At 36.0% G+C, this 12592-nt stretch overlaps 2 protein-coding genes across 2 annotated transcripts in view; both read left to right on the top strand.

Moving 5' to 3' along the window:
- LOC125827869 (bZIP transcription factor 60) overlaps nucleotides 1–12592 on the top strand; it is a 51656-nt gene that overhangs the window by 36589 nt on the left and 2475 nt on the right. The gene's annotated exons all lie outside the window — the stretch shown is intronic.
- Nucleotides 613–10544, top strand: LOC125827865 (kinetochore protein NUF2 homolog). Its single transcript, XM_049507210.1, has 11 exons — nucleotides 613–870; nucleotides 947–1165; nucleotides 1739–1829; nucleotides 1912–2091; nucleotides 3500–3589; nucleotides 4007–4114; nucleotides 4758–4811; nucleotides 9388–9502; nucleotides 9578–9735; nucleotides 9817–9912; nucleotides 10438–10544. Exons 1-11 carry the CDS (start codon nucleotides 710–712, stop codon nucleotides 10516–10518), a joined length of 1353 nt encoding a protein of 450 aa, XP_049363167.1. The 5' UTR covers nucleotides 613–709; the 3' UTR covers nucleotides 10519–10544.

A 12592-nucleotide genomic window follows, 5' to 3' on the forward strand; every position in this document is an offset into this window, starting at 1 on the left:
ATTATGTATTGGTTGTAACATGTAATTGTAGCCTTCGTACTACATTTTCTATTATTGATGTAATTTCTCATTATATTTCTTGTTTCACTATATCAAAACATTTTATAGTTGATTTGCTTGTCTCATTGTATCGCGCCAAACTGTTAGAGAAGTGAAAAATCATATATTTATTTTATGAGGATTTTTTTTATTGGGTAAACTGAAAATCAAATTGTTAATGACCAAAAATCGATAAAAAATATCTTATTAATTTGTTATTAATTTAGCATATTAAAAAATAAAAAATAAATAAATTAAACTAATGATACATAAAATCGAACTGAACCAGCTGATGCATACCCTAGTTGAGGGTTCGGGGTCGTTTGGGTGAGAATTCTCAAAATGCGATTACAATTGGAAGGGTGCAAGGCCCGTGCACCTTGCTTTGTACTAATTTAGTTGACGTCATTAACATGTTAGGGTAAGCCACAGGGGATGGATGGTGTGTCTTTACCGTTTGATTTAATCCCCCATTCTTTTACCATTTGAAAAAGTTGTAATAAAATGATTATTTTACCCTTGTGCTTCGAAAATCAGTAATTTATATTTATGGTAAATAAATTTGTACTTTGGTGGAATCGAGAGGGAAAATTGGAATTTTAAATTGGATTTCGCCCGCTTCAGTTGAACCCTAATCCGAAGGTGGTGATTTCCAAAACAAGAGAGTGAAATGTCGAGATTTGATTACCCAACACTCCCTCGACAAGACATCATCGCTGTATTAGCGGAAGCTCAAATAGCGTCTGTCTCCGACGAAGATCTCATCAAACCCACCCCCGACTTTGTCACCAAACTCTACTCCAGCATTCTTCTCCATATCGATACTCTACAGTATTTAATAACCCAACCTTTACTTGTCTCAATCAATCAATCAATTTTATTTCTAATTACTTTCTCTTGTCTTTAGGGATGATCATGACCAGGTGGATTTCTCCGCTCTGGAACACCTTGAGAACCCGGATCTTCATGTCGACTCTTTTCGGACCATTAATTTGTTTCATAAGATAAGGGACATGTTGGCTGCTTTGGATTGTCCAGAGATATTTACTCTAAGGGATTTGATCAAGCCTGACCCTGATCGCACCCGCTTCTTTGTCGGAGCCATCCTCAACTTTTGTCTTCACAGGTCAGTAGATACTTTTGTGTTTTCAAAGGGCTGTCTTTGTTAACTCAGGCAAACATATCTCTCTAGTTAACTAATGGATGAACATTCATTGTTCACTATCTCATTCATCAACCTGCAACAGATCAAAAGCTTACACAAACTTTGTCTTTCCAAGTTTGGCACACATATATGCTTCTCTGTTTGTTTTGAAAGGGCTAGCTAATGGACCAGTTGCTGTCTTTGTTTACTGAGGCAAACATATATGTGTTTTATCTTGCTTACTTTGACAAACAATCATTGTTCACCATCTCATTCATCAACCTGCAAGGCTGCAAAGAGATCAATAATTCGGACAAACTTTGTCTTTCTAGTTTACATAAGTTTGGCAAGCAAATATGCTTCTCTGTTTGTTTATGATAAATGAAAATACTTTGCAGAAAAAATGCTTCCAATTAATAGCTGGAATGGAGAAGTTTACTAGCTTTTGCCTGAGATTTTCTTTTCTTTTGTCCTTCAACTGAATTATCACCCCGTCTCACCTCAAAACAAAGTGTTGCTCAATTTTTCTCTTTAATGTGTTGTTGAAAAGTTTAGGGACACTAAATTAAATGCTATAAGGCCGATTGTGGAAGATCTGACTCTCATTGATGAACAACGGCTTGCTCTGGAGGCTAGAATATCTCAGGTATCTGAAGTAGTAGAAAACATTTTTACAGGAAGCTTCTTTCTGAAAGTTTCTCTCAAGTTACTTACACTGTGCCTCACAGTTAAATGAAGAGATTGCAGTACAAAATGAATCAAGAGAAAGGGAGATGCCTTTGGTTCAAGAAATAGATTCTAATGTTAAGGAACTGAGGCAAACAATTTCTGGTCTTAACAATCACCAAATGTCCTTGAAGGCCTCAATAAGAAAACTTAAGGAGAGGGCTAAAGAGATAGATGAAAAGGTCAGCTGTTTGGCTTTTTTCTCCTTTTAATGTCATATTTATTATTTCATGAATTACTAATAGCCTAACACTGGATTATCTGTCTGATGAAGAATACTTGCCATATGTTTGGTGTTGGCTTACTTTAGGTCCTATGTTTCTAGGGATCTTTTTAGCCCAGTCAAAGATTTGTATGATAGAGATTTACATCAGTGGAAAATATAGAGAATTGTTGAGTATTCTTGAGCATAATTGGTTGCTCACAACTTGAATTTATTCTTACAAAGTGAGGACTAATTTTTTTCTTTCACTCACATTCTTGCAACTTTGTTTATTGCTTTCTCTTATTTCTCACTTGCTCCTCACACTTCTCACTTGATGACTCACTTCATGCTTGCCTTCTTGTTTACTTAAGCACACATACATCTCAAATGACCATCCCTATTTATAGGTGGTGATGGAAAAATTTAGTTGAGTATTCTAGAATAGCCCCCAAGGCCTAGCTCAAGTGGCAAAAGGTGGAGGATTTGTGGCTTAGGTCGCAGGTTCAAGCCCCACACCATGCAAAGCGAAGCCCGGTATTTAAGTGGAGAAGGGTAGAGGGACTGGCCCATTATCCACCGAGTTTAGAAGGCTGTGATTGGTCCAAAGGGCGGGTCACATACATAGTTCTCGGTTATCAAAAAAAAAAAGTATTCTAGAATAAACCCTTCCACTTATTTCTGGAATTGCCCTTCCTAGAATATTTCTAGACTACTCTCTCTAGAATTTTCATTCTAGAGCTCTTATTTCAATTCTCTATAAGTCTCGAATATTTTAGATTCTTCTTTGAAATATCCTGGATATTAAGTTGGTGATGATTGTTCAACAAAAACTTTTAGTACTTCTATATTTTGTAAAATATTGGCTTGAGATGAGTATAAATGGAGCAACATTGTTAATGAGGATTCATATGACCGATGTCAACTTGCTTGGAATTTAAGTGCAATTGCTGTATAATGGTAGTGTTTGAGCCATCTTGTGCACACCTCAACTATATCTCATGTACTTGCCATCTCCTACCAACAAAAGGACAGAGTAACTTTACCTATCAAGGTTTAGACATATGGGAAGAAATCACCTAGTGTTTTGTTGGGTTTGGACCCTGGTCTCCATGAGTTTCACCCACTTTATTAATGCTAGGCCACACCATTGGGCGTAGTTATTGTTTATCGCATATTATTGAATACAAGCTAGATCATAGTTTCTTTGATCACTGTATTATAGAATTTAGTATTTTTGTTTCCTCTCATCTACATCTTTCCTCTATGCAATTTAAATTCAATTTTACATTGTTACTTATTTTAATACTCATCTAGGAGTCATGCCGGTTTCAAAAAGATATCTGTGTTATGAACTAATATTCCATTTGCATTTGGTCTCCTTCCAGATTTCTAATGCAGACTTTGCATTGGTACAAGCTGTTCATGACAATGCCAATTTGCGTTCTAAGATTGTCCAATCACCGGATAAGCTTCAGGTATGAGTTATTACTGACTGTTGAGCTGGTTTTAAAAGAGTATGCATCAACTATGTCTTCTGGATATCTTGTGCAAGTGATGTGGTTTTTATTTGTCAAGGGTTCTATGACATTGAGCATGCTGGTATATTAATATTGTACATAATTGCAAATATGACTGATTTACATGCTGTAACTAAAGTATCTAATCTGGATTTCTTACATTTCTCTTGCTTTGACGAACCTATGACATATCTGCCTCGTGTTCTCTGAGGCATGGTTCCAGTTTCTCTAAGTTGAGATTCTTTCTTTTAGCTAGATCATTTCAGATTCTGTTTGTGAAATTAATTGCAAGTTTTCTGCACTTGCTCTTCTAACATCAAGTTGCTGCAGCCTTTTCGTTTCATGTGTTAATTTTTTGACTATTGAATTTTGTAGAGAGCACTGGAGGAAAAGAAATCATTTCAAGCTGAGATAAGGAATGCTGAAAGAGCAGCAATGCAGTCTTTTCAAAATAAAACTGCAATTCTTGAGGTTTATACAAAGGTACTGTTCATCCAATACAACCTTTATACTATATTTTCAACTCATAAATTGCATCTATACACTTATTTATGCTCAATAAATGAGAAACGGCATAGTTATTAGTATGTAAAAGAGAAGTTGCAGGAGATTTATAAAAAGTGGAATGTTGTGCTAGCCTCTCATTGTCATGACATGCCCCTTTGAAAAAATGCAGTACGTGGCCAGGAACAAACAGCCTGTTTGGCGAAATCACCCTTTTTCTACATTAGCATGAGCAAAAGGCCATAAGTATTTAGTTATGTGTCCAATTGATTGGATAATTATTTATTAGGTCTTAGCAACTTATCAAACGAGGTAAGAATATTTGATTGACATGTGTGGACAGTTTGCAGCTGGACATCTCATAAGTTATTTCTTGAATAGGAAATTGTGGAAGAAAGAATTTGAGTGAATGTACCTCCTAAAATCAAATTTTCTCGTTATGGAGAAGAGTTGGCTGGGGTGATTAGAACTAAAATTTTGCAAGCATGCTTGCATGTAAAAGCTATACCTTCATAGCAATTGCACTGAAATTGTTAATATATACAACTTTGAGTGGAAGTGCTTAATGACATTCTCTCATTTTGTTTTTCTTAATTATTGTTAAATTTTGTCTCTTTGTCAGGCTTACAAGAAAATGTCCAAGAACTTCAATCAGATGCAGGCTATACAGGAGCAGGTTTTCATGCATGTCTTGTTTTGGGATAAAATTTGTCATTACTGCATTTTCAGTGCATACTTTCTAATTTCTCATAATAAATTATTTTACCTGAATGCATTTACTGTTGTAAAGAAAACAAGTGAAAGTTAGATAATCAGAATAAGGAAAAGAAATAATTTATGAATACCTAACATATTTGCTTATTTAGATAACAAGGAACCAAATTACTTTGATCTACTAGATGAAGAAACAGTCATTTGAAGTGGAAGGAAAATAAATATATAGATCTATCTATGATGGGGAAAACACCTTTCCTCTTTCGCTTTCTCTCCACTCCTGCTCCTGTGGCTTCCCTTCCGGGTTCATTTCATGCCCCCTCCGGTTACTCTGTCCCTGGCATCCCTTTCTTCCCCTTCATCTTCGGTCAAGCGGGTGAACTCAGGGCCTATTCCCTATTTGATTCTCTAGGCTAGTGGTCCCTTTTTGTCTGGTTAAGATGTCCGTGCATTCATCTTAAATTGTGTGAAAATATATTTTGAATCTCGGTTGATGACAGGGAGCTATCCAAATTTCACATCAACACGTGCCACTTATAAGTGTTTTATAGCAGTCATGAGGAAAATAACAACTGAGTCTACGAATCATAAAAGTGCCCTTTAAAGTTGTGAGACGTCACTTGGTATAGACTATTAGAACAGAAATAAGTATATTATATATACATTCCTACCTAGAATAGGAATAAGAATAGGAATAGGAATCCTAGTTGGAAAAGGATTCCAATGTAATGTCTATAAATAGGGTCTCAATGTAACAATTTAGATACACAATTCAATAATATTTTTCCCATATATTTCTCACATGGTATCAGAGCGTTGGTGAGAAACTTCAAGTCACCGTGTCAAATACCGGCGATGATGGTTGGGACTGATTTGTGTCATCTTTCGTTATGAAGGTGTTGTGCGAAAGACAACACCATCACGAGGCTCGGGAAGCTCAAGAGACCAAACCCTAGTTAGATCCATCGGAAAAAAACCCCTCACACACCGTTCGAAGGCAGAAGTTTTCCGGTGAGATCCGGGTCATGCGTTGGCGCGTAAGTGCTGCTCCGGTCAATTTTTTTCAAGCTGTTTTCTTCTGTTGGGGTTGTCCAGTATTTTCGATCATAACCCATTCAGTTTTCTCCAGATCCGATCATTGGAATTAGGGTTCCGGCGATTTTCAGGCAGTTTCCGGCAAGTTCCCGGCGAAAACAGAATTTTCAGACCACTGTAGTGCAGTTTCCGGCAAGTTCCCGGTGAAATCAGAATTTTCTGACCACTGTAGGCAGATTCCAGCAGCTTCCAAAATTTTCAGACCACTGTAGGCAGTTTCCAGCGAGTTCCTTACTATTTTCAAGTCAAATTTCGAAAAATGTCTTTCGGGTGTGATGTTTTTGGCTCCAAAAATATGTGGATTGGAAGGAAATTCAAGCCATATAATCACGTCAAAACCATTAATGGGAAGTTCAAACTATTTAGCTTGGGGTTCTTCAGTTGAGTTATGGTGCAAGGGTCAAGGTGTTCAAGATCACTTAAATAACAATGCTTGCGTGGTAGATGAAAAGACAAAAAGGCTAATGACGAAGGTGCAAAAGCCAAAGCACAATGGGAGAAAGTGGATGCCTAATTATGTAGTTTCCTATGGCGCTCTATTGATTCTAAGTTGATGCCCTTGTTTTGCCCATTTTAGACATGTTATTTAGTTTGGGAAAAGGCACTTGCTTTATACACTAATGACATATCTCGATTCTATGATGTGATATCTCGGTTGACCAACTTAAAGAAACTAGAATCCGATATATCTATTTACTTGGGACAAGTACAGACAGTCATGGAGGAATTTGAAACGTTGATGCCTAACACTACAAATGTGGAAAAGCAACAAGAGCAAAGGCACACATTGTTTCTAGTTCTTACACTTGCTGGACTTCCTACTAACCATAACTCTGTGCGTGACCAGATTCTAGCTAGTCCTACGGTTCCCTTAATTGATGAATTATTCTCTCGTCTACTTCGTCTTGTTGCACCTTCCAGTTACAAAAAAGTTGCATCACCCACTGTTGACTCCTCTATTCTCGCATCTCAAACCATATAAAAGCATACATACCAGTCTACGGAGAATCGGCGAGGGGGAGGGCACTTTGAGTCTCTGCCTTACTATACATCTTCTGATCATCCTGATGTATCTATGGTCTTACCCATACCTCAGGTTTTACCTGTACCAACTTTTGAAGAATCTACGGTTACTTCTACATCTCCTATTGTGGTGCCACCACTCCTAACTTATCATCGTCGTCCGCGTCCAGCCCTAGTCCCAAATGATTCATGTCATGCGCCAACCCTTACTGCAGACTTGCCTCCTCTTAGCCAATCGCTTGCACTTCAAAAAGGTATACGATCCACTCGAAATACTAACCCTCATTATACCTTCTTGAGTTATCATTGTCTATCATCACCCCATCATGCATTTGTATCGTCTTTGTCCTTTATTTCTATTCCTAAGACTACAGGTGAAACACTTTCTCATTCTAGATGGAGGAAGGCTATGGTTGATGAGATGTCTGCTTTGCATAAGTGGAGCTTGTCTCCCCTGCAGGTAAATCTATTGTTGGTTGTCGTTGGGTTTATGCAGTCAAAATTGGTCCAGATGGTCAGGTTGATCGGCTTAAGGCTCGCCTTGTTGCCAAAGGGTATACTCAGATATTTGGGCTAGATTATAGTGACACTTTCGCTCCTATGGCTAAAATAGCATATGTCTGCCTTTTTCTATCTATGGTTGTCGTTCGTCATTGGCCTCTTCATTAGTTGGACATTACGAATGCTTTTCTACATGGTGATCTTGAGGAAGAAGTCTATATGGAGCAACCACCTGATTTTGTTGCTCACGGGGAGTCTAGTAACCTTATATGTCGATTGCGTAGGTCAGACCATATAGTAGTCATCTAGCAAGAAAGGGAAAGATCACTTAGCGCAGTGGAATAGGAAAGAGAGTGTCGAGCACAACTTTTGTGTCACCGAAAATCCTTTTTCGTTTATTGGGAGACTGAATGAAAAAGGGTCGCGGCCAGTCTCTTTGTAGTAGTTATAGCGGGAAAGAAGAAACGATTTGGTCTCAATAAAAAAGCCTATGAAAAGAAAAGAAAATGGAATTGAAAGTACCTTGCTTTAGACTTCGAGTTGACAGAGAGGAATGACAGAACTCTGAAACACTCCTAGAGCTTGGTTTGGGAAGTTCAGCACAGTAATTCAACAGTTTGGCATGACTTGTAGTGGTGCTGATCACTCTGTGTTTTATCAACATTCTACACCAAATCGGTGTATCTATTTAGTTGTTTACGTTGATGATATTGTTATCACTGGTAATAATCAAGATGGTATCACCCAATTGAAGCAACATCTTTTTAAGCACTTTCAGACTAAAGACCTTGGCATATTGAAGTATTTTCTAGGTATTGAGGTTGCTCAGTCTAGATCAGGTATTGTTATTTCTCAACGCAAGTATGCCTTAGACATTTTTGAGGAGACAAGAATGATGGGATGTAGACCTATTGACACTCCTATGGATTCAAAATTTAAACTCCTTCCAGGACAGGGGGAGCCACTTAGTAATCCTGAAAGGTATAGACGGCTCGTTGGAAAGTTGAATTATCTCACAGTGACTAGACCTGACATCACTTTTTTTGTGAGTGTTGTAAGTCAGTTTATGACTTTCTCTTGTGATAGTCATTGGGAAGCAGTTGTTCGTATCATGCGATATATAAAGTCAGCTCACGGTAAAGGACTACTCTATGAGGATCAAGGCCATGAGCATATCACTGGATATATAGACGCTGATTGGGCAGGATCACCCTCTGATAGACGTTCGACATCCGGATATTGTATTTTAGTAGAAGGTAATTTGGTGTCGTGGAAGAGTAAGAAACATAGTGTGGTTGCTTGATCTAATGCATAATCAGAATATCGAGCAATGGCGGCAACAACTTGTGAGCTAGTTTGGATCAAACAATTGCTGGGAGAACTAAAATTTGGCGAAATTGATTAGATGGAACTTGTGTGTGATAATCAAGCAGCTCTTCATATCACATCAAATCCAGTGTTTCATGAAAGGACTAAGCACATTGAGATTGACTGTCACTTTGTCAAAGAAAAGCTACTCTCAAGAGATATTGTTACGAAATTGGTGAAGTCAAATGATCAGCTTGCAGATATCTTCACCAAGTCCCTTACATGTCCTCGTATTAATTACATCTGTAACAAGCTAGGTACATATGATTTATATGCACCAGCGGGGAGCGTTAGAACAGAAATTAGTATATACATTCCTACCTAGAATAGGAATCCTAGTTGAAAAAGGATTCCAATGTAGTGTCTATAAATAGGGTTTCAATGTAACAATTTAGATACACAATTCAATAATATTTTTCCTATATATTTCTCACATAGACCATGGTTGTCATGAGTTCTACACTAATTTTCCCCTGGATAGTTGTCATTCTAAGCAAAGCAGTCATGAATGCCTTTAAATTTTGCCTAAATCATATGAATGATACTTGCAGGTTAATTCAACTAAATCTATTGAGAAAGATGTTAAGGTTCTCAAACTAAAGCTGAGTGATGAAGAAGTACAGGAAAAGTCCCTTGAAGCTAAACTAGTTGAAAGGCAAGGAAAAGGTAGCCGTAGCTGTTTTTATTACATTCATTTGTAGTTTCCTCTTAAGTCCGATGCTAATATCATATATTATCCAGCGGACCAATTGGAAGAATTAAGAAAGCAATTAGAGAAAGAAAGAAATCTTAGTTTTGAGGAGGCTGCCAAAGAATTGAAAAATGTAAAGTTGGAAGTGGAATCAAAGAGGCATGGTCTTGAAGCTAGGCAAAATGACTTGGAAGGTGTACTTGCAGAGGTACTGTTATCATGTCTTGATTTTCTAAAACAGTGTATCTTGTTTGAGCTTGCTCCTTACCAAAATCACCTCTTCCATTAGGCGGATGCAATAACTGAAAAAATTAACTCAGTAAGGGAGTCTGGAGCATCAAAATGCCAAGAATTGGACCGTAATTGCGAAGAAGTCATAGCAGAGGTACAACTATCTCAACATCTATGTTCTACATATCTATTTTGGTGAATAAAACAGGGATTCAAACAAAGGGGAGCTAATATAATTGAGGCCTAGTTTGCCAATGGCTATTTTAATCTTTGTTTACTATTATTTGGATCAGTCTCTCTCTCTCTCTCTCACACACACTTGTTTTTTCCCCTCTTGATGCTCTCCCTCTGGGTTATTAATAGACACACGATAAGCAGATCGCAGGAGGGTTAACTATGCAAAAGTGCTTATTTTGTTGGAATGAATAGGACTTGTAACTCCAAGCCTACTTTTCTATGCGTATTTGTGTAAAATTTTTCTTCTTACTTTTCCTCTGATATTATTGTTTTACATTGCTACACTGCAACTTCTCGTCGCCTAACTCAGAAAGCAAATATAGCAAGTGTTTTTTTTTTGTTTTTTTTTTTTTGCCACAGTAACATATATGTAGAAGCAATAGAATTACATTATATCGCCTTCTTAGTATTGTCTGATTGCTTTAACGTGTTCTAATGTCAGTTTTATCGCCACTCAAACTCAATCAAAGACTTGCTACCGGACATTGAAGTGGACGAGACAAGTGTTGAGAAAAGGAGTTGATCTTTAACTATATCTTACTCTTATATATATATATATATATATATATATATATATATATATATATATATATATATATCTTCTTATCTTATCTTCTTATTTATTAGAATTATTATTATTGTTAGAATTAGAAGTGGGAGTTTAAGAGGACGAACAATGCATTCACATTGACATGTGTGTTTCACTTTACTACATATAGATGAATCCCATCATGTTCTTCTTATGAGTTTATTCATGTTATTCTCTGTTATATAATTTGAAAAAAATTAAAGCTGTTGGGTTCTTTATTTTCAATTAGTACAACAAAATTCATACAAGTGGAGAAAGTATTTTGAAAGTAAATCGTTCTTTGCATGAAATTAAACTGTTGGGAGTGAAATTGGTCCCAAGTCCTGGTGAATTCTTTGAACATTGTTGGTAGAAATTTTGTTCGTATCTTTATGTTTCTTCTCTGTGTATATATTTTTGTGAAAAAAATAGTATGATAATTGATAGCTAATGAAAGTTGTAATTGTTAAAATGATTGGGAAAATTTCAAAAGGTGAAAAAAAACAAACCTAGAGTTAGAGTTAAATGGGTGTTCAATTGTTGCATACTAATCACACCTACATAGTTGCAGATTTAAGCACATATCTATATTAGCAATACTCATATATTCCTTTGTCCAATAATACTTGTTCATTAATTACTTCAAATACTTCTTAAAAAATTATAAATAAAAGGTTAATTTTACTGTCATCCTTTGAAAATAATAAATACAATTTCTTAAAAAATGTAATAGGGAAATAACTATAATTAATGATAAGGGTAAATTAGGAATAAGTGTAAAATTATCCATTGATTTTATAAAGTGAACAACTACTGTTGGACGGAGAAAGTACCATTTTACCCAATAAAATTATGAAAATTCGTGAACTAATTCATTCTATCTATGATATACAACTTCCATTGTGTAGGGTACAATTCATATAGCAGTGTTTCCATAAAGTCAAAGCAAACTTAATCCTCCTTCATTTTGACAAATGTATTTTAGGTCTCTTTTCACTTTGAGGTCTAAGAAGCTGGACATTGCACAACCTTGAGAAAAAAAAAGGGATGGTACTATATGGTGAGGTGAGTAAAAAACGTAGCAAGAAACATGGTGATAAGAGTGATGATGATTTTGATATTGATACATTGGCCTTAAGCAGAAGAAACTTGCATCAAAATCATCTTCATATAGTTTTGGAAGAAGTTTTAACTTTAAGGGTGTATATCGTAGGACGGAATTAAGTTTTATTGTGCCTTTTATGCCCATGGTTGTTGAGGAAGTAGAAATCATGAAAATTGCTGACTTAAATTGTTCATCCATTAATCTAATAATGTACATTAATTTTCCTCACCTTTTTTTTTTTGGGAAGTGACTACTTCAGATTTGATGGGGAAAAATTTAACTGAAAAGCGTGATATACTCTCTATTTGGTGAAGGTTTTTGAATACTTTGACAACATACCTTTTTTAAGTGAATTCTAGAAATTTACACTTCAAATTTAATCATTCTCTACTATATTCACGCCTAAAATCACTCTATGGCATCACCAATTATCCCCATAACTTTATTTTTGAATTTCAAACCTTTTCTATTTTTTGATTTATCAATTGCAAGTTATTGAAGAGAAGGTATTTCTTCATCTTCTTCTTCATTCATTTTTTTCTTTCCACTTCATCAAGTATCAATTTTTTTAATTTTTTTTTTAAGCTTTTTCATCTACAAATTTAGTTGAAGAAAGATGCATCTTCAACTTCAAAATTGATTGTGGAAAGAAGGCCCAAAAAAGGGGGCAAAAGGTCGAGTTGCTGGTGGCTTCGGTACGTAAGGATTTTTGAGTCGAGATCCATGGGTGACGCCATTGTTGAAAGTGAAAAAAATCTACGGAAGCTGAAACAAAGCAAAAGAGAAAGTGTAAAGGATTTCTTCATATTTTTTTTCAGCAGATCAGATTGTTGATTTTTTTTCCCGATTTTTTGTTGTTCATCATTTTCTGATACATATGATTTTAGTTTTTTTAATGTATCTAGTTGTTTTTCTTTCTTAGAT

The sequence above is a fragment of the Solanum verrucosum genome, unplaced genomic scaffold (genome assembly GCF_900185275.1).
Source record: "Solanum verrucosum unplaced genomic scaffold, falcon-dt-bn FXZP01000064.1, whole genome shotgun sequence".
Classification (NCBI taxonomy): domain Eukaryota; kingdom Viridiplantae; phylum Streptophyta; class Magnoliopsida; order Solanales; family Solanaceae; genus Solanum; species Solanum verrucosum.